Source organism: Alligator sinensis, unplaced genomic scaffold, assembly GCF_000455745.1.
Source record: "Alligator sinensis unplaced genomic scaffold, ASM45574v1 scaffold1032_1, whole genome shotgun sequence".
In the NCBI taxonomy this organism is placed as follows: Eukaryota; Metazoa; Chordata; order Crocodylia; family Alligatoridae; genus Alligator; species Alligator sinensis.
In genome coordinates, this window is record NW_005842450.1 from 729,790 (window position 1) to 753,619 (window position 23,830).

At 63.0% G+C, this 23,830-nt stretch overlaps 2 protein-coding genes across 4 annotated transcripts in view; both read right to left on the minus strand.

Annotated features, from left to right (window-relative positions):
- HCK (HCK proto-oncogene, Src family tyrosine kinase) overlaps positions 1-15,706 on the minus strand; it is a 22,529-nt gene extending 6,823 nt beyond the window's left edge. The window contains exons 1-10 of one of the 3 annotated variants that reach the window (XM_014523140.2): positions 7,244-11,860; positions 6,743-6,860; positions 6,143-6,182; positions 5,478-5,577; positions 5,128-5,226; positions 4,442-4,545; positions 3,835-3,984; positions 3,308-3,460; positions 2,909-3,091; positions 2,342-2,418 (exon numbers count right to left, since the gene is read on the minus strand). In XM_014523140.2, the coding sequence (XP_014378626.1) occupies positions 2,342-2,418; positions 2,909-3,091; positions 3,308-3,460; positions 3,835-3,984; positions 4,442-4,545; positions 5,128-5,226; positions 5,478-5,577; positions 6,143-6,182; positions 6,743-6,860; positions 7,244-7,248 (1,029 nt within the window). In that variant the 5' untranslated portion in view covers positions 7,249-11,860. The other 2 variants (XM_006030489.3, XM_025212198.1) reach the window with 2 other exon arrangements.
- Positions 15,707-18,976: 3,270 nt separating this feature from the next.
- Positions 18,977-23,830, minus strand: part of CCM2L (CCM2 like scaffold protein) — a 5,389-nt gene continuing 535 nt past the window's right edge. Inside the window, 9 exon segments of the mRNA XM_025212182.1 lie at positions 18,977-20,105; positions 20,260-20,398; positions 20,497-20,644; positions 21,226-21,316; positions 21,418-21,553; positions 21,634-22,076; positions 22,467-22,650; positions 22,881-22,964; positions 23,310-23,477. Of these exon segments, the coding sequence (XP_025067967.1) occupies positions 19,804-20,105; positions 20,260-20,398; positions 20,497-20,644; positions 21,226-21,316; positions 21,418-21,553; positions 21,634-22,076; positions 22,467-22,650; positions 22,881-22,964; positions 23,310-23,477 (1,695 nt within the window). The 3' untranslated portion in view covers positions 18,977-19,803.

Consider the following 23,830-nt stretch of genomic DNA (forward strand, 5'->3'; position numbering starts at 1 on the left):
CTATGCAGGGGGTCGGACTCGATGATCTATTGAGGTCCCTTCCGACCCTAACATCTATGAATCTATGAATCACGTGCACGCCACCACCACTAATGAACAACTTGTTAGGAAGATCCTGCAAAGACCTAAATGCTGAATGCCTCTTTCTGACTGCCCCAATGGCATCACAACCCTGGATGTTGCCAAACTTAGTGCTATTTGCCCAGAAAAACAGAAGGTGTGAAAGCACTGCACCCTCCTAAGCCAGGCTGGGACAGCTCTCGGGGCTGCCCAGGGAACAAGTTAAGAAAAATGTTTCCAAAAAATACAATCCCTAGCAAATCTGGAGTCCCCTGGCCAGAGAGCCTGGCTGCCTGTATGGACAACTGTACTCAGAGCAGCTGATGGGCTTCGTCCCCGTCGGACGTCTCGGCAGACTACGCTGTAAAGTTGTGCAGGTGCCGAGAGCGGTGCACTGTAACCTAGCACTCGGCATCGCTGCTAGCGATGAGAGCAGCCGAGCATGCAGTGACAAGCAAGAAGGATAAGGTGCCACCTGTGAAAATCCAGAACCGCTATATATAGCTACTGCATTGTGCTCTGTAGACTTCATTTACATGCGGCGATTGTGCCTAAAGTGTGAACGCTGGCTGGAGGGCCAGGGGCACTTGCGTGTGGTGTATCACAGGATACAAAGGCCGAGCCACAATAAACCAATGGACAAAAGTGAATCTACACAACAAGATAGTCCATTATTTACTGCGGCCATAAAACCCTGCAGTAAATGATGACTGGCTGCGTTCATGGCTAAACGCGGTTCGTTTGACAGACGCACGGATAGAGCCAGTTTGAAGTGATAAACCTTCATCCTAAAAACGGACTTTCTGCAACATACCCGTGTGCGGCATCGTGAGAATGTAACCGTGGCATCACGTGAGCTGGCTGCAAAGTGGCTCCATCTCTCAAAGCCATCAAGGGGCTTGGGATGATCAGCACAAACCCGGTGCTGACATGTGTCAAGTCCCCTAAATGTCTAGCGCTGTTTCCTAACACGTGGGCAACAGCTGCAGATCAGGAGAGCTGGTGGATCTTAGACTCCGAACACCAGGCTGGAAAGCCCAGTGACCCGGAGGAGCCCTGGGGCAGGAACAACACTGGGTTCAGGACTGGTCACCAGGCTGTCAACAACCAGAGCTCCTGGTCCCGCTCCATCTGAGCTATAGCTTGGCAGCCAGGGCACCTTAGCTGCCTCCCGGAGATGGGGTAGAGCAAAACGGTGGGGGGGGGCACAGAAGTGAATCTGGCTTTCCCCTCTCCTGCACCCACACGAAGGAGGGAAAAACCCACCGCAACATGTGCAGAGACGTCTCTTGCTGCAGAATGGGAGCGAAACAAGTCCCGGTGCACACGCTACAGTTAAGGGTTAACCATGAGTAAACAGCAACTTCCCTTTCTGCCAAGGCCGCCTGCCGCGCACCTGCTCCCAGGCTGCGCACAGCTGGCCGCGGGGCCGGGGGACAGTTGCGAACCAGAGGCCGGTTGTTTTGCAGGGCAGGGCGAGAACAGCAGCCCGGCGGAAGGGACGGGAGCAGGGAGGCGCGCTGGATTATCTCCAGGCGGCCTTTCTGCCGGCAGGGAGAGCGCCAACCCCTCCCCGAACACCCGCACATTTTCCTGGGGTGCTAGCGGGCCGGTTTGCATATTCAAATCCGGAGCACAACCCGGCATTGTTAGACCCTGAACAATCGGATCCTTCCTGGAGCCTGTCCCAGGCACGACAGGCACGAAACGCGCTCCCGCGCGCCTCTTTTCCAGAAGTTGCTGACCGAGAGGCCGGACACTTCTGATCGCTGCAGCTCCTGGTGCCAACCCACTTCCTTCCCATAACCTAACGGAGCGATTTGCCTTCCAGCTGCTTTGCAGGCATTAGCTGCTAATGCTCTGCGCCCCCTGGGAGATGGGCAAGGATTGTTCTCAGCCTTTTGAAAGGCCGTGGAAGTGGGGTGCAGACAGCTTGGCTCTCCTTGCCCACCCCCAGCATAAGTCAGATGGGAAGCAGGCCCAGGGGTGATGCCCGGCTCGCGGTTGCACTGACTCTAGGGGCAGGAGGCATCAGGAGCCGCAGGCTGCCAGTCCTCCCGGCCCCACCGCCCTCAGGGACCAGCCCCAGGGCGACGGGTTAGCCTGCCTTCAGACCCCCTGCACACAGCAATAGGCCCAGCAGCATCCCACAGTCCAGCTGTGCTCAAGCCCATCAGAGCCTCCTCAGCAGCTTCGGCCCCAAATTTGGAGCCAAAGCTTCCCCGCCCCGACGCAGGGCAGAAGCGGAGCCCCTCTCAGCCCCGGCAGGGTCCCTCCTTACCTGGGCGGAGAAGTCGATCAGCTTTGGGAGAGGCTGCTTGTTCCCTTCGTCGCTCTTCAGGAAGTCCAGCAAGCTGCCTGTGGAGGGGGCAGGGGGGCTCAGGACAGGGTCTCGCCGAGAGCCAGGGGGTCCCTGCCCGGGGCCCTGGCTCCGAGCAGCCTGGATGCTCTTGCCACGCTCCCACGAGAGAGACCGCCAGGTTCCTCAGTCCCGCTCATCTCTGGAGCAAGGACTAGAGGGGCTCATGGCCCCTCACAGTGTGGGGGTCACAGCACCCCTGCTATCTGCCCCGCTGGGGTGGGGGAGGGATTAGCCCCAGGGCAGCCCAGTGCCACGTGCCCCTTGCATGTGCTTGTCGTCTTCCCCGTTTCCCGTTCCCTTTCCTCCCTCCGCTATCATGTCTTTCCAGCCGCATGGTGCATCCTGCTGCGCCGCACGAGCCTCCGGCCGGGCAATGTGCTCCGATAGCTCCCAAGAGGGGCAAAGCAAACAGCCTCAGCCCTGGGGATGCCCAGGAGCACGGCGAGCTTGAACCTGGGGCACCGGATCCCCACCCCCAGGACGCACCTTTCTCCATGAACTCGGTGATGATATAGATGGGCTCCTCCTTGGTCACCACCGCATGCAGCTTCACCAGCTTGTCGTGCTGCAGCGACTTCATGAGGTTGGCCTCCGCCAGGAACGCTTCCACGGACATGCTGCCTGGCTTCATGGTCTTCACCGCCACCTTGGTGTGCTTGTTGTAGGTGGCTGGCAGGGACAGGGCGCTCGTCAAGGTCAGGCCCCACCCCCACCAGGACAGCACAGGATGTCAGGGCCCCGACACCAATATCAGATCACATCTGGTGATTCACATCCTTCCCCCACCGCCGTCAGCCACAGAGACCTCATCTCCACTATGGCCCAGTCCCTCCCAGTGCCATCCTCGCCCGTCCCCATGACCCCTCCTGTCCGCCCAGCTCTCACCCATCCACACTTCTCCGAACTGCCCAGCTCCCAGCTTCTTCTCCAGCTTCAGGGACTCGCGGGGGATTTCCCAGGCGTCTTTCTCCCAAGGCTTCTGGGGCTTCAGCGCCGTGCAGGGGAACGTGAGTTTCTGGCACAGCCCATCGCTCTGGTCTGGAAAAGAGCAGCGAGCATTGCTGATCAGGCCTGGGTAGAGCAAACCCACACGCCAGCAGCTCGGGGCCAAGGACTCGTCCGCCTGACAGACCAGAGCTGGATTCGACCCATTGACCACCTGTAACCCACTCGCTGGAAGATGCCAAATGAGGGGAGCAGCACTTAACGAGCGGGATCAGGGGGCCTGGAGAAATCCCGCTCGGGGGGCCAGGCTGCGTGGGGAACTGCTGCTCTCCCCCATGCTGCCTCTCTGGAGGGAGCAGAGCCGCCCCGTGGCGATAGCAGCTGGCGGGCAGGGGCGAGCCTGGGGGCGATGCCCTCCTGCCCGCAGGAGCAGAGGCAGCTCGGGGATCGCGCGTGCAGGGCCTCACTCTTATAGTGGTCGACCAGCTCTATCAGCGTGGAGAAGCTGTTGCGCGGCGAGATGTAGAAGCCGCCGTTGTCCAGCGTCCGGATCTTGTAATGCTTCACCGTGTCCCCGTTCTGCGTGTCGAAGTCCCTCACGGACAGGGAGTAGCAGCCTGGGCCGAGATGGGGGAAGACCCCGGCTGAGGCCCTGGAGGGAGCAGGCAGCCACAGGTGCCCGCTGTGCCCCCCAGCCCCGGTGCTGCCCAACCGAGGGCTCTGCTCGCCCCTCCTCCCTGCCTCCCCTCGGCTCCCGTGGCCCCTTGTCGGCTGCAGTCGTGGCTCGAAGCTTGTCGCCGGGATGCTCAGCCTGCAGCCGGAGCAATTCCCTCGCGTGCAGGCACAAGGAAGTGGTGAGAGCAGGCGAGAACCAGATAAAGTCTGCCTCGGCCTCAGGTGGAGACATTTCCTGAAGGCCTCCCCACCCACTTTTGACTACGTGGGAGCCTGCGGCGGAGAGTAGGAGCTCAGCCGCAGCTCAGGGCATGAACTCGGACCCCGAGAGCGGGGCCAGCTCACAGCCAGCCCCTTCCCATGTCCCAACCGCAGACTGGAGCCTGGGCCCTCTCTCACCTTTGGTGGTCTCGCTGTCCCGTATCATGAAGGAGCCGATCATGTTCCCAGGGGCCAGGAGCTGCCGCTCCGCGTCCTTCCGGCTGACGCCTTTGAAGAACCACCTGCAGGGCGAGACCGGAGACAGCCCGGCGGCCAGGGTGGCACGAGGCAGCCGGTCCTAGGCTTCCCACCCTCGGACATGCCCCAGGTGCTGCCAGGATGACGGCGAGCCCACCAGAGGAGGGCACCTGCCCAGGGAAGAGTCCTCCATCCAGCCCAGCTTCCCCAGGGCCGTTCCCTGCAGAAGCAACACGCCCGTCCCCGCTCCAGCCTGAGCCCTGGCCTGTACCAGCCTCTGGCATCACACCTTCCCCGGGGAGCAGCAAGGAGGCTCCTAAAGCAAGGCATTTTCTTCTCTAGCTTCGCACCCCGCCAGGTCAGGAGCACGAAGTGGAGGGGGACCAAAGCGCCCCGCACGGAGCCCGCTCGCGCTCCCTCAGGCTGCTCCCAGGCTCCCGAAGCAAGAGGTAGGGAGGTGCCAGGACGGCGAGAGAGCTCCCTCCCCGTCGTGCCGGGTCCGGAGGAGCAGCAAGCGGAGAAGAGCAGCAGAGCGAACCCGGAGAGGCAGAAAGCGGTGGCCGGAGCGGGCAGAGAAGAGGCGCGCGCGGCAGCATCCTGGTGCAGAGATCCTCCCCGGCACTCACTCCTCGGTCTCCAGGGAGTTCACCCGAGCCACGTAGTTACTAGGGATGTAGCCTTCGTGTCCCGTGGCGAGCGACTTGGCCTTCCACCATTCTCCTGCCCTGGGGAGAGAAGGGGCAGCCGTGAGCTCGCTCTCCCCGTGCTCGCACAGCCCAGGCGGCCTCTTGGCTTTGAGCCCGAGGCAGGGGTTTGAGGAGCCCGAGGGGTCTCGTGCATCTGCGGGGCACGTGGACCCAGGCTGGGGCTGCAATGCCACAGCACAGCCCTACCCCGACAAGTCAGGCCTGGAGGGACCCGCGGCCTTCACCGCCCCACAGAGCCCCAGGAGCCGGGGCAGGACGCGTGCACTTACTCCTCCAGGACCTTCATGCGCTCGCCCTTCTGGAAGCTCAGGTCCCCGTCGTGCGTCGCTTCGTAGTCGTAGAGAGCCAGGACCGTGCAGTCCTCCGAGCCTGCCGGGCCAGATGGGCGCCCCGGTCAGGGGAGCCAGGAGACCCCCCGCCCTCCCGGGACCTTTCTCAGGGGGCTCTGCCTGCTGCTGCTGGATGGCACCCTCCGCTCAGCGCTGGTCTGCACCACCAACGTACGTACCCACCAGCTGGGTGCACGCCAGCTCCCCACAGCGTGGCAAGCTTCATCCATCCACATCACCCAGCTCCCCTGTTATAATAGCCCAGGGCCCTCTGCTCCCAGCGAGGAGCAAAACCAAGAGCAAACCCTCCCCTCCCAGGCATGCGTAGGGAGGAGCAGGCCCTGATGCTCGGCAGTTTCAGGGTTTTTGCAGAACCGGTCCCGTAGGGCTGGCTGGGCCCAGGGATGCACCTGCGCTCCACCGGACCGACGGCACCCCCTGCGCTCGGGACTGAGGGGGAGCACAAGCCTCATTGCAGCCCCCAGCTACCTGCCAACGCTTGGCCCTCCTGCACTAGACAAGGGCCCAGATCCAACTCTGCTCTGGGACCCGAAGCCTGCAGCGAGCGCGCAGCGCGCCCGGCTGCAGGGCTCATCCGTACGTACCGTCGGCCGGCTGGGGTGGAGCCGCGCTGGAAACATTGCTCTGGAAGACAAGACGAGGGACACGGAGCACGTTGTCACCCGACCGGGCACCATCCGATCACGCTCACCCGTCTCCGTGCTGCTGCAATGCCGGCAGGAGGGGGATGAGCAGCGAAGGGTGCGGGGCCCCGTGGAGGAGGGAGACTGGGCCCAGCAGATGGGCCCCGCCGCACCGCTGACGTCTGTGCACACAGCGCGCGGCACCTGCAACCTGGATTTCCTCTTTAGCCCCCAGGTTGGTGGCGTCCAGCAGGACCCTGCCCCCAAACTGCCTTCCTCCAACCCCTTCCCCGTCACCTCCTGCTCGTTCTCCCGACTTTCCCCAGGAAGGATCAGGAGCTCCCAACCCTGCACTAAGCCACCACAGCACTCATGCAGCAATGCCTCTTTCTGATGCACTGTGCCCAGAAACCCAACCCCTCCACCCAGGGGCTGCCTGGCCCCCGCCTGCCCCCAGAGCAACTGCTGGGACAGCACATCCCCAACCCCTCTGTGGCTGCCGCTTGCACTGGGCATCTCTCTACCCCGACCCGTGGCTGTGAGCTGCCCCGCCGCCCTTACTCTCTTGTTGGGGGACGTGGGGTCCTTCACGTAATGGGCCTGCTGGAGGCTGGGGCCCGAGTCGCCTTTCAGGATCTTCATCGGCGTGCCCATTTCCTTGGACTTGACGCAGCCCATCCTGCGGCAGAGAGGAAGAAGCTGAGATGGTCCCCGTGGCCGGGCTCCCCGCAACTCAGGAAGGAAGTGTGGACACCCGCTGCAACCTGCGCTAGCTGCCGCCCAACCCTCCCCACGCCTGCTCCGACACGGCCTCCCACTGCTCCTGCTGCCACACGTCTTCGGGGCCCTGGTTTAGTGCCCCCAACCCTAGCACATGGCTTCACAAGCAAGTTCTCCTGCAAGAAGTGAGTTGCCCCGTGCCAGCTCCTCCGTGGGAAGCACCATGTGCATCTCTTCCCTCGTGGTACAGGGGTGCCCCTTGGTGAAAGCAGGGAGACCTAGATCACGCTCACCGTAGGGCGAGAGTGTACGGACGGGCAACTGAGCTCAGCCCTTGCTAACCTCATGGTATTGGAGGTCCAACGGCACGGCAGCTGCAACCCCAACCAAGCAGCAGCTCGTTTTTAGGAGAAGCATCTTGCCCTCGCAGCAGAGAGGAGGGCGGAGGAAGAAAAAAAGGAGAAGGATCCCAGCCTGCTCTGCTCTGTGGAAAGACTTGCAATTTCTGCAGCCGGGTCCGTGGCTCAAGGATGGGACTTTTAAGTCAACTCAAGACCCATCAATGAGCCGTGGCAGAGACCACCCTCGAATCAAGGGAGTGCCGATGACGACGGTATTGGAGGCCACTTGCTTGCTCACACAAATTTTCAGGCCCAGGGCGAGGTGCTGACTGGGTCTCTACTCCCTAGATACCTGCATACCCACGGCCACGAGTCCCATTGCACCCCTTAACCCTCTGGCTTCAAGATAAGCTCGTTTCACAGCAAAGCCCAGTCAGCTCATGCCGCAAGCAGGATGGCGATCTCCGGCGGTGCCCAAAGGCAGGGCAGGAACTTCCCAGGACAGGAGGGACAGCCGATCCCAGCCCCAAGGAGCTTACACGCAGGGGCAGGAGAGGGGGGGGAGGGGGGGGAGGGACCGCCAGGCCACTTCCCCACAGGCACGTGGTTGCGCGGCAGGGCTAGAAGCGGCATGATGAAACCCATAGGTTTTCAGATTTGGGAAAGAGAGAAGTGGCGGCTAAAGACTTTCCCGGAGGGGTTGCAGCACAGAGAGGGGCATTACCCAGGGACGGGAGCCACAGGAGAGGGAGGTCTGGCTGATGCACCCAGGAAGGGCAGTCTCCGGGCAGGGGAAGCAGCCTGGCTCCGCTCCCAGGCGAGGCGTGGATGGGGTTTTGGAAGCTGGCGTCGCTAGGAGGTGGCTGCGATGGGCGATGCCCTGGTCCCACGGCGCTGGCTGGCCACGCAGAGCGGACGTTCCCCACACCCTCCCCAGCCACGAGCCCACCTCGCTGGGACTCCCAGGGCCTCCAGCACCACGTGCCAGGAGAAGCCCAGTGGAGCGAGAAGCAATAGGCCTGTGCTCGGCTGAAACACCCAGCGGGCCAAATCCCAAAAGGTGCCAGGCACCTGCAGCTCCTGCCCAATTCACCAGGGAAAGGCGGTCGCAGGCACCTGGCACCTCTCAGGACGTGGCCCGCGGAGAGCCTGAGCCCGCCACAGCTGCCAGACAGACTCGATAACAGGTGATAATTCCTGTCCTATTAAAAAGTCCTTAGTGCCGGCAGCACTCGGGCCCTGCCGACAGGGACGTGCAGGCAGATCCGCCGGAGGTGCCGTGTCCACGCACACGTTAAAAGGGGAGGAAAGGGGGGCAGAATCAGATGGGCAGGGGTCATCATTTATTAAAGCCACCCCAGCGATACCTGGGCACCCCCCACTCTTTTTTGCTAGTCTCCCTGCTAGGAATGCGTGTAACAAGCCCCGTGGCCACCTCCAGATGCCTCTGGTCCATCCGCAGCCACAGAAATGTGGTCAGGCGCTGGTTCCCCTTAGACACACTATGGCAGGCTGCAGGGCCTGGCTCCCCACCCACCTCCCTGGGGGCCGTGCTGTTAGGAAGGGGCAGAGACAACTGAAAGGGGAGGCAAGGAAAGGGAGAAGGACGCGGGTTCCTGCGGCTTTGGCCTAGAGAAGGTCTCATACACGACGGCCGGCGTGCCCACAGCCCGGGCACTGCCAGAGCTGCACAAAGGAGTAGCAACCAACGGGTGAACCAGGCCCTGAGCATCCCTTCGTCCAGCACTCCCATTTAATAGTCCTACCAGGGCAGAGCAAAAGGGGAAATGCTGGTGCAGACACCGAACCCCCTTCTCCTGGCACAGGCCACGGCTGCCTGTAAGGGCAGAGCCAACCACCGTATAAAGCAGAGCACCACTTGACAAAGAGAGGGGAGCACAAGGTCTTGGGGGCTCTCTGCAGGCTCAGTGCGAGCTGGCGTTGTGTCCTAGCTGCAGCCCCCCACCCTGGCCTGCAGCCCCCCACGCCATCCCAGCCACTCTCCATCTCGCTGCCCAGGGGCATGCCGGCCCTTTCCCCCAGCTCCCTAGGGCCCTTTCAGGCATCAGCAATAAATGTGCTGCAAGCAGTGGAAAAAAGCAGTTTCCTTTTGTCCTAGAGAGACCTCGCTTGGTGCACGAGAAGGAGAAGGAGCCTGGTGCTGCAGGAGGAAGCACGCGAGAACCACAGCCCACGCCGGAGCCCCGGCAGCTGCTGTGCTGCATGGCCAGAGCCCTGCTGGGGAGCCAGGACAGGCCACGCAGCAGACCTGGGGTTCCCAAATGCCCGCGGCCCTCCAGCAGCAACAGCCAGCGGTGCTCAGCATTGCCAGGATGGGCCCTCGGAGGCAGACGGCAGGGAGAGGAAACTGAGGCACACCTGAAGCCTGTTTCCAAAGGGGCGCTGCGGCCTCTCGGAGTTGCAACCGCCTCCCTCCAATTATCAGAGAGAAAACAGCCTTTCCCTCCCAGGGTCCAGGATAACATCCCCCCACAGCACCCCATCCTTGCTGGGTCCTTCCAGGACCGCCCTTCCCCGAAAGAGCTCCAAGCACTGCAGTGACTTGTGGAGCCCCCCTGCCCTCCCCGGACTCTGGGTGCGGCCCCATGAGCCACCAGGCAGCCATAGCCTCAGAGGGGGACAAGGCAGGGGACAGCAAGGCGGGGTCTGGGCTGGAGGTGAGGGTCCGGTGTCAGGCCCTGAAGTCCTTGCTGAGGGGCTCACCTGGCCGGGGTGCGGGCTGGCCCGGCATGCTTTGCGCAGCCAGAAAGACCCAGCAAAGGAGTTGGAGCTGTGCAACGCACTCCAGAGCGATTCATCATCCAGTCCTTTCCCCCTGCCCCATGGTTTGCATTGGTGCATTTGGCATCGGGAGAGGGTCCAGATGAGCAGGCCAAAAGACATCGCCTACCCACAGGATGCAAAACACCAGCTTCCCCCACACACTGATCTGTAAACCCCTCTGATCTGGGTCTCTTCCAGCCCCAGCAGAGATGAGGGATGTGACGTGCCTGCTACGGGCTGGACCAAGATGTGCCAAGCCTCCGCTTTTCCACTGTTCCCCTCTTCCTGAGCGTCTCTTTGCACAAGAACGGGCTGGCTATTTAGGACTGTCCCCCTGGGCAGGACTTAGATGCACGCTCCCCAGGTCGCAGCCGCGAGGCAGAGGCGCTACGGGCACCGTCCTGACTTTCCACAAGCCCACACACCTTCTGCAGGCTCAGGTCACGAATGCCAGCACCAGGCGACAGGCCAGCGCGCCAGTCCTGTCATTAGCCACCCAGCTGCTAGTATCTGGGCTTGCCGTTCACCCCCTGGGGCAAGCACTGGGGAAATTTTACTCGCATAGCAACTTGCATCCCAATTTGGACCTTGGGATTTTCCAGCCTTTTGATTACGGGTATCTGCCAGCCCTGGCTGATGCACGCGGCCCTCCGTCCTCCGCTGTGCTTGCCCCCTCGTTCCACACCGACAGGCTGAGCTCAGCCCCAGAACCAGGCAGGGAGGGAAGGGACCGAGCCCACGCTACTCCTTGCACTTCTTCCACAAATGACAGAAAGAGAAAGATTTTTTTTTCCCCTCCTCCAAGTCGTTGCATGCGGGAAACCCCCGGGGGGGCCAAATTTATTGCTGAGGTCAGGCACTAAGGGGCTGAAACAGCAGTTACACCAGCCGTACTGCAACTGTCCCCAGGTCTTTAGCAATAGCAAAACCCCCACAGCAATGAAGCAACAAGCGTCTTCCTCAGACCGTGGGAGCTCAGGCCCGGGTTCGGCCTTCGGGGCACTCGTCGTGGTTGCAACCGCCAGTGGCACGTGGGCGCAGGCAGGTTGAGTTGACCCCGAGACCGGGGAGTGGCTCTGGGGGCCTTGCAGGCTGGGGACGCTGGGGGGAACCAAACCCAGGGAGGGTGGAAGAGAAGACACCTGCGTGCTGGGATCTAGCGGCCCTTCCTCTGCACCGCCCGGGGCTGGGGGCACGGGAGACGCATCCCGAGACGCTTCGCTTAGGCGAGGGGCTGCGAGGGGCGGGCGGGCAGGCAGGGACGCAGCCCCCACCGCTCTGAGGAAGTCAACTGACCTCATGGCTCATTACAATCTTCTACCCCACTCCTGCTAATCTCCCTGCTTTTAAAAGGACCCTCTCTCCTTTTTCACGGTCTTGATGTCCCACTACTCAAATGACCTGTCCTCCTTCAAAGTTGCTGCCTCTTGCCCCTTCCTTGCTTTTCTGTCTCACAGCCTTGCAGACTGTTTTCAGGGCTCAAACCCTTAACTCAGGTGTGGTCATATGAACTTGGGTGTAGACACGACCGACACTGAAGTACTGCAGGCCCGATCAAGACACTCAAGAAGCCTAGATGTTGTTTGATGGCTCTGAATAAGAGAGGTGCATTTAACCAGGATGACTGCAGGACTGATGAAAATGGATTATTGATTTTTGTCTGGTTTGTGTTTTTCTTTTAAATTTGCTCTATAACCTAAGAAATGAGTGCACCTCCCAAAAAAGTTGCCTTGCTTTTTGCTTTGATCTTCAATGGACCAGTGCAGCACGAGCAGGTCAGCCAAGCTTCCAGTGTCTCTGTGGCTGGAGGCAGACAAGTTCCTTGGGTAAATGCGATAGCTTTTATTAGACCAGCTAAATAGATGGAAAAATTGTTCTTTGCAAGCTTTCAGGTGTTTGTACCCGAAAGCTTGCAAACAACAAATTGTTCCAACTAAATAGCTGGTCTAATAAAAGGTATCACATTTACCCAAGGAACTTGTCTGCCTATGCCCGTAGACCAACCCGGCTACAACCAACACCCCCGACACTCTGTAAATGGAGAAAACCTGCACCCACGGACGCAGCCCTACGATCGTAGAGCCGTGGGGCTGGAAGGGACCTCCAGAGGTCTAGTCTAGCCCAACCCTTGCCTGAGGCAGGGCAATCCTTATCCAAACCAAAATGCCTTGCGTCCACCTGGCTGGGCTAACGAGAGCTCCACAAAAGCCTTTCAAAGGTTGCCTCACCAGCTCAGCTAAAGCAAACTAGTCACTCACCACGCGTGCAAACGTGTTGCCCCAAGAAGAGCCGCCTGTCTCCCCACACAAACAGCACCCCGGAGAGGAAGGGACTTGGGTGCAGGAGCCGGAGCCAAGCCCTGGTGGGGTGGAAGTGGGCTCCCGGAAGCAGCTGCGTCAGGAACGGGCTCCTTTGTTACTGGATTTCCCTATTTGCACCGCAGGGCCGGGGACTCCTCAGGTCACGCAGAAGCAAACACGGCCCAGGGCAACAAAACGAGCACGTCCCCACCCTGGCGAGCCTCACAAAGCAGGCTGGCTCCTTCGTGCTGGGATCGGACTCAGTGAAGCACCGGGCAACATGCTTGTTTTGGGAGGTCCAGCACCCTGGGCTTGGCCCTCCTCCCCCCTCCCTGGCATTGCCACTGACACCAAGGAAAAGCAAGGGTAGACCATTGCCCTGATCTGCATGAACTATTTGCATGGAGAGATGACCGTGCTTCCAGGAAGCAGAAGGCAGCAGCTTTCATCAGGAATGCTTCAAACAAACCCAGCCTTGTGGCCATTTGCAAAGGCCAGCTCCCCCATGCTAAAATTAAGGAACTATTTTACAATGACCACATGTTCCTTCCGAGTTATGGGAACCGGCTCTGGCTGCAGCCAGGCCGCAGCACACGTTACGTGCAGCCGGCTCCACGGGCCGAGAGCCCCAGCTCCCAGCCCAGGTGCCTCTCTCCCCCGTGAGCCTGCCTTGCTCTCCGTGTTACTCCGGAGAGGTAGCGCCACCTCTTTCCATCCTTCTCTTTTCATTCTCTGGTTGCTGTGACAGGCATTTGCAGTTTGCCAGAGGTCTGCCCCATCTGGCTTTGCTTAATTTCAGCCCAAATGGCTCAAGAACGAGGCTCGAGAACAAAACCATATCGTTCACCCAAATTCAAAGCAGGTCCAGCTACCTTTCCGCTCACCGGCTCCAGAACTGTCCTGCGTCGAGGCGGGCAGGAGGCAGCCGTGCGACACACGCATCTCGCCTCCGTGGTGAAAACCCACCCGAACGTGGCCAACCTGGACAAATCTCAGTGTCCAAATACTCCGGGGAAGCTGCTTTCTCCTCTGGGGACAGGCAAGACGGAGCTGGGGCTGGATCAGTGCCCAGATGTGCAGGAGGCTGTTGTTTGCAGGCACCCATTCCTCTGTGGGGGAGCAGGGAGGAGGAGGGTGACCGAGGCAGGGCCTTGCCGGACGGTCTCGTGTTTAAGGCACCGGGGGACAAACTGGGCAGGAGGATCAGAGGGGCAACATTTCCAGACCTGAGCAGCAGCTTAAGTGAGCAGGGCAGTTAGCCAAGGGGCAGGAGAGCCAGGTGGGGGTGACGGGCTGGAGAACTAGGCTTGCCTGTCCCAGAGCTCCTGTCTGGCTGAGCAAGTCACTTAGGCCCGGATTTTTAAAGGGATTTAGGCACCCAACTCCCACTGGAGGGTAAAAATTTGCCCCTTAGGTTACACTCCTCAAGGGGCATCACCAGTGCTGTGGCCTGCGGTCCCCAGAGGCCTGGAGTCGGGCTGGGAGAAACGCTGGGGGTCTCAGCTGCAGCCGATGCCAACAGAAAAGGGGTATGCCAAGCACCGGGGCATGCCAGGGCTCTGAGCGATCCCAAACCGGGCACCAAAAGCAGCACAAATGTTTTACCTTTGTTTTCGTGCCTCAGTTCCTCACGTGTGAAATGGGGAGAATCCCCGCCTCTCCGTGCCCTCCTGCCAATCACTACTGCCTGCTTGTGAAGCTCTTGGCTGCCATAGCAATTAGCACCACAGGAAAGCCAACAAGGAAACGAGTCCAAACCACAGGTTGAACAGCAAAGGCCAAGCAAATGTGGGACTGCTTCACACGGAGCAGGCACAGGGCGTTCTGGGCAGGGGCTGGAAGGCGGTAGCGTGTAATTAAAGCTGTATCATCACGCGTGTGCAAGAGGGGCACAGGCAAGGTCCCGAGGTCCAGCATTTCCTGACATTGGACTGCGTGACTTGGCAGCCTAAATGGAGGGGGTTTAACATGTGCACGTGTGTGTTTGCATGTGGGTGTGTGCACGTGTCATCCAACACAGACGCCAGAGCTGCTGACCCCCAGGATCCTGGGCCACGCACACACAACGCAGGTGTCCCTGCTACGAGCGTGTGTAACAAGCCCCGTGACCACCCACCTCCAGACTCCTCTTGTCCATCTGCAGCCAAGCGTGGGCTGTGGTTCCCCTTAGACACACTATGGCAGGCTGCAGGGCCTGGCTCCCCACCCACCTCCCTGCGCGCCTGGCCGTTAACAGGAAGGGGGACCGCGCTGTTAGGAAGGGGCAGAGACAACCAAAAGGGGAGGCAAGTGGGGAGCTCCCTAAAGGGAGGACACAGATTCCTGTCTCTCCAGGATGCTGGAGCCGCTGCAACCTCCATCGCTACCTTTACTGCGCCCTGCATCTCACTGCAACCAGCTAGTCCGCAGTGCTCATGGCCAGGAGGGCTGCACTGCCCTGGGGGAGGACGGGGGACACCACTCAGCTGCTCCAACAATCACAAAGCCCTTCTCCTTCAGCCTCAGAGGAGCCACCACACGCAGCTATATGACCCGCAGACAAGCCGTTGCAATTCTCTCCAGAAGACACGTCATGCATGAATGCATGCATGTACACACGTGCATATACATGTGTGCAGACTGCAACAGGAGGGCAAGGGCTGCCCGTTGACCTGTTAAACCACCATCAAAATCCTGATGTCTTAAAAAGGGCTTCAAATCAGCTGAGAGGGCAACAAGCCAGCCTGGCTCGTCCTAACGCCATTGGTGGAATAGCCAGAGCTGGGAACCCTGCACCTGAAGGTAGATGCACACACACACACACACATACGTACATGTGTGTGACCCTGGCCCTTGGCCCCTCAATGCACGCACACACACACACACACACGACCCTGGCCCTTGGCCCCCAATGCATGAATGCACACACGTGTGTGACCCTGGCCCTTGCCTGCCCAAGGCACGTGTGCACACACACACACTACGGGCTCCAGTTCCTAAGCCCCTCCGTGACCTCCGATCCGATGCCCTCTTGCTCTGCGGCCTCGAGGTGATCACGGCATCGCTCACCTTGGGACGCTGCAGCCGGCTCCTCCGATGACGAGCGCTCAGCGAGTGCGTGGGACGGTCCCAGGGCCCGGGGCCGTGGGTCAGCTCCTTCTCCTCTGGGGCAAGGAGGCAGCTAGGCCATGGCCTGGGTCTTAGCTCCCCCCAGGAAAGCTGGCAGGGCTCCTGCCCGACTTGGAGCCCGGAGAGAACATGAGACAGAAAAATCCTCCTTTCCTCTCGCCAGCACCGGTCTCCTCTTTCCCACGGCTCTTCCCCTCCCCGGGCCCGGGTGAGCCGGAGGCACGCACCCCGAGACAGACCCGCTGCGACAGAAACCGCCCCGAGACCGCGCTCTCGCCCAGCTGTGCCGAATGCCCGGCTGGCAGCCTTCCCGGCACTGGGGCGGCACAGGTAGGCGGAGAGGGAGGCCACCCTCAGCAGCGTCAGCCAGCGCGCGGTCTCTGGGGAGGAGAAAAGAGGAAATGCCCCAGCAGTTCCCCCTGCTGATCAGCTAGGCACGACTGCACGGTCCAGCTGGCACCTGGGGACAGGGTGGGGAGCAGTCCTGGAGGCTTTTCTGATCTCTCGGGCCAGGCCTGGCGTGCCCATCTCCTGCAGACGCAGGGACCAGCTCTGCAGGGATGCTGCCCAGAGGCGGTGGGCGACGGGCGGGAGCTGGGGAGAGGTGAAGTGCCCGGGGTCGCGAGCAGACGAGGCACCGGGCGGGGTGAGGAGAGGAGTCACCCCAGCCAGAAGCTGCTGATGGGGCGGGCGAGGCAGGGATGCCCGGAAGGGAAGGGGAAAGCAGAGAGGCGTTGCCCCTGCGTGGTCTCTCTGCTGGGGTCTGCAGGAGTTTTGCAGAGGCCAGATGCTGCAGAAGTGGCAGGAAGGGTGGTGAAGACGTGGGGGTGTTTCTGAGGAAGTGAGCTGGGGGCGTAGGCAGCGCGGCGGGGAGCGCGGAGCTGAGGCTTCGGCAGCGCCTGGGGAGCCTAGCGAGGACCCCTCTGCGGGGAGCCCGGGCTGAGCCCCGTCGCAGAGCTGGGGGAAGAGAGGGGCCTGCACAAAAACCGTGGATCCCTGCAAGCCTGCGCAACAGGTGGAGCGGGCCGCGGCAGGGGAGAGCGGAGGCACCTTCCCACGCCCCGGCTGGGACCGGGGTCCGGCGTCTTGCCCCGCGCAGCTGTGGCAATCCAGCTTCAGACCGGGTCCCCCCAGCCTCCCCGTGGGCACTTGTCAAGCCTCGCATTTAGCAAGCCCCGGGCTGAGCCAGCTCCCCAGAGGCGGCAGCAGTTGCCCTGGAGCGAGCGCGCCGTCGGGGCAGCTCCCCTGCGGCCGTGCCGGCTGGAGCACCGCGCAGGCGGCTCCGACCGCGACCAGGCGCCGCGCCGTGCAGGGACAGGACTGATGGCTGCAAGGGGACTCACCAGGCCCAGCCTTGGCCCTTGCAGTGCTCCCAGCAAAGCAGCATCACTATGTCCCCCCAGGTGTGGGCTATTTAGCACGGGGTGGGTTAATTAGGCCTGCTAAGCAGCCTGCCCACAGGTGCTTCTGGGTTAGGATGCAGTCTGCCCGGATGAGCATGATGTGCTTGAGGGCCTGAGCAGGGCTGGGACTCGATCCCACTGCCTGACTTCCCTACTGTGCCATGGTACCTACTAAGGAGTCTCTGCCTGGCACTGGGGGAGTGCGGGGAGAGTTAGACAAGCTGCTGGCCTCGCACTGGTGGGCTGTGCTTGTTCCCAGCCTCTCCCAGTGGGAATCGAGTCCTGTCGGTGGGGAGGGGGGCACGGAGACCTCTTCACCTCCACTCCCTCTCCACTGTGCTGGGTCTCCAGCGGGGCCGCTCAATGCACAGGGCCCCTCTCCCAAACCTCACCTGGGGCCCCTGCCAAGAGAAATGCTCACGATTCCCTTCCCTGAGCGAGCCCCGAATGGCTGGAAGACGGCACCGCTCTGCAAGCCCGGCTGCAGCCATGGCCCTCGCGTGACAGACAGCGCCGGGCAGAGCAGGGACCGGCCAGGAAGGTGTGAGCCCGGGCCTGCCGCACACCCTGCCCCGGCAGTGGTGTCTTGGTTGCATGCTCAGCTGCATTTGCACATCACAAGCTTGGAGAAATAATTGGGTGTCAGCACCTGCCCGCGCCCCCGTCCCTCTGCCTGGCCCGGCTGGCAGGGCCCAGCAGGACCCCGCCAGCTGCAGGATGGCAGCCAGGACTGGGGGGATGGGGATGGGGAGGGGGAGGTCCCGTGGCCAGGGGGTGCTTACCAGGGTTGCGTGCTGAGCTGGGGCCCAGGGGCCACAACACCCCGGACCCAGGGCTTGTATTTCCAGTCTGGGCCCTGTGCAGGGAACAGGTGCGGGGCAGCTTCAGGGGGTCCAGCACCTTGGAGAGGCTCTTTGCCACCCTGTCCAGCAATTCAACCCACCTCTCTCTCACACTGGGGCCCAGCAGTAGGGCCCCCAAACCCTTCCCCATGGCACAAATGAGAAGCGGGGGGCAGGGGGCTTTGGTGCGGAGTCAGGGAAGGGGCCAAGCCAATGCCAGGAGCTTCCCCTTGGGCGGTGCCAGATGCTGCGGCTGGTCCGGAGCTGCTCGCAGCGCTCTCCAGTCCTGCTCACGCCCATGCGACGTCAGTGCACCGAGACAGAAACTTCCCCTTTGTTTCCGCGGCCCTTCAGGGGTGTGGGGGGAGGTTTCCTCCTCCACGGAAAAGCCGGGGGCTGTGGGTCGGGCCAAGGCTGCGAGACGGTTGCCTTCCCACCCCTGGCAGGGCAGGCCCTGGCTTGGGAGCACTAATGCAGGTGTTGCCTCCCCCAGAGCCAGGCCGGGCATGGGGGCTGGCAGTGGCTGCCCATCAGTGCCACTGGGAGTGGGAGCCGATGCCAAGGTGGGAAGCATGGCTGGGGGCTCCCAGAGCCCTGCATCCCAGCTCTACCTGCTGCACCACACTGCCTCGCTGCCCAGGAGCGGGGTCTCCCTGATGAGAGCCCTGGCGCTGCAGTGTCTCGCACAGCCACAGCCCCGGGGTAGCCCGGCCCCCCTCGCCGGGCATGAGCTTCCTCTTGGGCAATGCAAATAGCACCGCTGTTTGCGGCTCTGAACCCATCACCGCGTGGGCAGAAGGCCTGAGCCGGCTCTTGCTGGATACGTCAGGTGGGGAGGGTCCCCCCAGAGCCTCTTCCAACCCAGGGCACCAAAGCCCCAGAAACCTGCCCCTGCCCAGCCCCGGGAGGGGACGTGGGGTCCATTTCCTCCCTCCAGAGCTGCACGGGGTCACATCTGGCAGGGCAGAGCAGCTCCCTGGTGCTCGCCGCAGTAGCCAAGGCTGCCCGAAAGCCCTCGGTATCTCCCTGCCTGGTTAGGGAGGCGTTGCGGGGGGTCCACGAGTTCCTCATTGCCCAGCCCCAGCCGGGCCGTGGCTGCCGCAATCGTCCACGGGGCCAGCAGATGGCAGCTGTGCACCGTGGCACCGCGCCACCCAGCCTGGCACGGCCACCGCCGCCGTCCGGCTCCTGCGCCAGGTTCTGCTGGAAAGAGGACCAGCTCCTCATCGCTGCACAGGGCTCGCTCGTGCCAGCCCGGGCCACGTCGGTCCCTGAACCGAGCCTTCTCCAGGTTGAGGAGCTGCTCCCTGCCCCGGTTGCTGCTGCCGGAGCCCAGAGACTTGCGAGCCCATAAGAGCTGCCAGGGACTGGGTCTGTCTCGCCCAGGGCAGCAGAGAGCTGAGGCTGGTGGGGAGAGAGAGCTGGGTCTGATTCCCCCTGCTCCTCTTCCACTCGCAGCCTCCAGCATTTAGGGTCCAGGCCGTGCCCCCCAACAAGAGCCCCCTGCACTTGGCCCAGGGCAGAACCCGTTGCCTGAGGCAGGAGGGCGTGAAGCAGAGCAGGTCGCTCCCTCCGCCAGCCCCAGCCTGCAGAGATGACATCCCTGATCCCACAAAGGAGACGGTCCCCTCGGCCCCCCTCTCACCTCCCTGCCTGGCCTGCGTAGCACTCCGCACCCGCCTGCCAGCCCCGGACTTTAATTGCATGCAGCATCAATGATCACACATGTCAGTGCCACCCCAGGGGCTCCGGGCTCCCCTCAAGGGGGGTGTGAGGGAATCCAATTAGCGCTAACAAAAGCCGCCTGCCTGCACAGAGCAGCTGCCCCCTCCTGCAACCTCCCCCCACGGCCCCTGGAACAGAAGCAGCAGCTCCAGCCGGCCCCTTCCTCCCAACCTGGAGCGTGCAGGGATCCTCACGGGCTCCCGCCACATCAGGGAAGGGCTACGGCTCCCTGTCCTTGTCCTTGATGGCAGACGGTGCAAGGGAGAGAGCAGGCAGCATCACAGGAGCTGCAAGGTTAAAAGCCTGGGCAGCCCCAGGCAGAAGGGGAGTGCGAGCCGGTGCCACCTGGGATGCCCGGGGGCTCAGCCTCCCATAAGCAGGCAGGGGCAGGGTCCCCCCTCATAGGTAGTTGTCCTCTTCGTCCTCATCCTCATCCTCATCCTCATCCTCGCCATCGCCCTGGTCGCGTGCCAGGGCCTCGATGTCGTGCGTGATGTCCGTGATGCGGCGGTTGAAGGACTCGGCCTCGGGGCGCAGGGACCAGCTGTCGTAGCTGCGCACGGCCGAGGCCGACGTGTTGCTCATGCTGCGCTTGATGCGCCCGAAGCTGTCGGTCAGGATGCCCCCGTCCCGGATGCCGATGCTCTCCAGGAAGCCCTCGAAGTAGCCGATGTCCTGGTCGGGGATGAAGGGCCGCATGCCTGGGCAGACGGGGAGCTGTCAGGCACGGGCTGGGCCTGGGGAGAGCTCCCCGCTGCAGGGGCGCAGGAAGCCCGGTCCGGCCGGAGGGAAGGGCACAGGGAGGCCCCAGACCCAGCTCCATCCGAGAGCCCCCACGGGTGCCTGGACACTCACCCAGGAGCAGGAACTTGCGCTTGTCCCCGTAGAGCCGCAGGAGGTCGGCGCAGTAGTCCTGCACGGCCATGCCCAGGCGATACTCCCGCAGCAGCAGGGCGAACTCCTGGATCTCCGGGGGAGACAGCTTGTTCCGCAGCTGCGGGGCAGACACGCCAGCAGGGTTGGAGACATCCCCGAGAAGGGCCCTGCCCTTGCCCAGGCTCCGGGGCAGTCGGGGAGCGCAGCGATCCCTACCGTGATCATGTAGTCCTGCAGCTGCTCCAGCCCCACGCTGCTCTGGTCGCTCCCGCTGCAGGCCGTGGCCAGGCTGTGATGCGACTGCCGGAAGGAGGGTGAGGACGTCCCGCTGTAGTAGGCTTCAAAGGTCTCGTGGGAGCCGTTGCTGGAGGCCGAAGGGACGGCGATCAGCCGGGGACCCCGACCCACCGCCCTGCCTGCTGAGCTTGCTTTGAAGGCTAAACATGCCCCAGCCCACGCCAGCCATGCCAGAAGCCCCTGCCAGCTGGAGCCCTCTATACCCCAAAAGGCACCGTGGCACCTGGGCTGGGCGTGCTGGGAAACGTGGGTCAGCACCGGCACGGCCGCGTGGCCACAGGCCCCTCTGCAAGTCAGCCACTAAATGAACGTGGGGCCACACGTGACTTTGGACACAAGGGGAGGGTTTACTGGCCTGCCGCTTACTTACCTGTCTGTCGGCGGGGAGAAGGGGACAGTTTAAGTCCCTCTTCTGACCCTAAGAGCAAGGGCAGCCCCTGGGGGGAGCACCCAGCAATGCATGCTGGGACTGAGGAGGAACTCCCCCAGCTGCCAGCAGTGGGAGGCTATTATTCTCCGGCAGAGCAGCCGGGACGGGAAGCAGCTGGATGCAGAGCACCTCCATGAGTTTATGCCTGCGTGGGGGGCAGCGGGGGCTGCAGCCAGGGGCTGGGGAGGGGGATTTAGACGCGAGAGAGCAGAACGTACAAGGAGCTGCAGCAGCTGAACTGGGGAGGAAGCCCGGGGGTGAGGGGAGGCGCCAGCCCCACGTCTGGCCCCGCTCTCCAGCCACCGCTGCCTCCACCCGGTTAGGCGAGAACAAACCAGACCATTGCCCGGGGTCCAAAGACTGGCCCACCGCACCTCCCAGGTCACCCGCCCGGACCCCCGGTCACGTACTGCGGCTGTAGAGCCAGGGGCGCTCGGGCGTGGAGGTGTAGTGGTAGCCGGCCCGGTCCACGCACTCGATGCTCTGGTCGCCGTAGATGATCTGGAAGACCTGGCAGATGAGCGCGCAGGACTCCTCCGCCGCGTCCTGCGCCGGGAGAGAGCGCGGGGTCGGCAAGCCGGCCGTGGGGGCTGCCCAGCCAGGGGGCCGCGTCCACAGCCACTCACCCGGTTGGCCACGGCCAGGATGACCAGGTTGCAGTAGGCCTCGGGGCTGGTCTCCTGGGGCTCCAGGGGGTTGGCCCCGGCGTGCCGGCGCTCCCAGCTGCCCCCCGCCTTGCCCCGCTCCCAGCTCCCGCTGTAGGTCTGCCGGCGCTCCCAGCTCCCGCCGTGGGTCTGCCGGCGCTCCCAGCTCCCGAAGGGCCGGGCGCCACGCTGCTTCTCCCAGCTGCCGCCGGCCGGCTTGCGCTCCAGGCTGCCGCCCCCGGCCTGCTTGCCCTCCTGCCCGCCCCGTGCCATCTTCCAGTCCAGGCTGCAGATGGTGTGCCGGCGCTCCATGGTGCCGCCCCCCGGCCGCTTCTCCGCTGCCCCTCCTGGGAACTTCTTCTCCAGGATGCCCCCCGGGTACATGTCCAGGCTGCCCCCGGCCGGCACCGGGTCCACACCCAGACCTGCAGGAGATGAGAGGAGAGACCCGGGCTTAGCAGCCTCCATGCCAGGAGAAGGAACCTCGTTTGCTGATACTGGGGAGTGGGTCCCACCCTGGGACTGCATCCTGCGCCCAACCCACTCCAACCCCGACCCTTGGAGAGATGGGCTCCTCTTGCCTCCCCAGCTCTGGCCGGGCACTTCAATCGGAGTGGGGGCCAGAACTGCCCCCTCCCACAGGCCCTGGGACCCCAGGCTCAGTGGCTCTTTGGGCACAGACTGCTGCAAGGCCCCTGTCCCAGGTCTTGCCCAGCCTGGGATGGAGCCGCGGGGGAAGCAACCGTCCTCCCAAGGCAGCACAGAGGGGCCTGGGTCCGTGGGGCCGGGGGCGGTGGGGAGAGGGGCCCGGGCACCTGTTTTCAGCACGAGGAGGTGCAAGGCATCGTCCCGCAGGTAAGAAGCAGCGGCGATCTCGTGGGTGGGGATGCGGAGGATGAGCTCCTCGTTGTCTCTCCAGGTGAGCAGCAGGCAGCGGGCGGACAGGCTCAGGATGCTGTCCTGCTCCGGCGTGGTCTTCAGCGGCAGCTACTTCAGCTGCTGCAAGGGGCACGGGAGGTTTGGGGGTGGCGGTGGGCTGGGACCCGGCTGGCCAGGATGGAGCCAGTGACTCGGGGCATGGCGGGAGGAAGCTCATGCTGGTAGACGGCTGCCCTTCTTGCCTCTCTCTGCAAGCTACGGGCCCTTTGTGCCCACAGCAGCCCGGGCACTTCTCCTCCCTACCCACCAAGGGGCACGAGCCCCCGCAACTTCTGCCGACACCCTCTTACCCTGGCTGTGTCCAGCAGCTGCAGCAGCTCATCCCGGCTGGAGGGGTTCAGAGAGGAGGTCACCCACGTCAAGTGGCCTAGAAACTGAAGTGAGACTGCTGCAGGGGGTGGCTCCCGGTCCTGCCACCTCTGGGCCTGAAGCAGACAAGCTCTGGGCCCAGGAGAGCCGGGCCTCCCAGGTCATTGGGAAGTGGCTTTGGGATGGAGGGTCCAATGGTTAGAGCACTGCCCAAGGTGTGGGAAGCTCTGGTTGGTGCTCTGCCACAGCCTCCTTTGTGACCCTAGCCCCATCACTTTGCCTGTCAGAGCCCCGCATGCCACAGCCGGGGTTCACAGCCTGGGGGGCTGCAGCCAGACGTGCCCTGTCTCTGGGGCCTGGCCGGAGGGAGACAGTTCCCCCAGCGCCCCGAGGCCCCCCAACCCGCTCACCTTCGCCTCCTTCTCCACGTAGTCGTGCAGGAGGATTTGGGGGTCGATGAGGTAATCTGGGGGGTAGAGGGGGACCGAGTGCAGCGGGCGGCGGTAGAAGCTGCTCCGGAGCGCCTGCCGGCGAGCGGCTTTGGGGAAAACCAGCCGCTTGATGGGCGACACGAACCCCTGCAGGGAAAGGGGGGCTAGGAGCAGGCAGGGGCTGGGGGCTCGTGCAGCCTGCCACGTGCTGCAGTGCAAACCGCCTGCTGTCCCATGAGAGCGCAGCTCCCCAGGGGCCGCGGGCTGCGTACCAGGGATCACTGCCACCAGGACCCTTGCTCTCATCCTGCTTGGGCAGGAGGGCACGGAGCAGACTCAATGGAGAGGTGCTGAGCCCCGAGTGCACCCCAGCTGCTGGTGGGTGACAAATGCCCGAGCGGGGGGAAACCCAGGCACGAGCTGGAAACCACAGAGATGCCGAGACCCCCGGGGGCCGGGACAGGCCAAGGCGATGGCTCGGCAGACACGGAGCTGGCGGC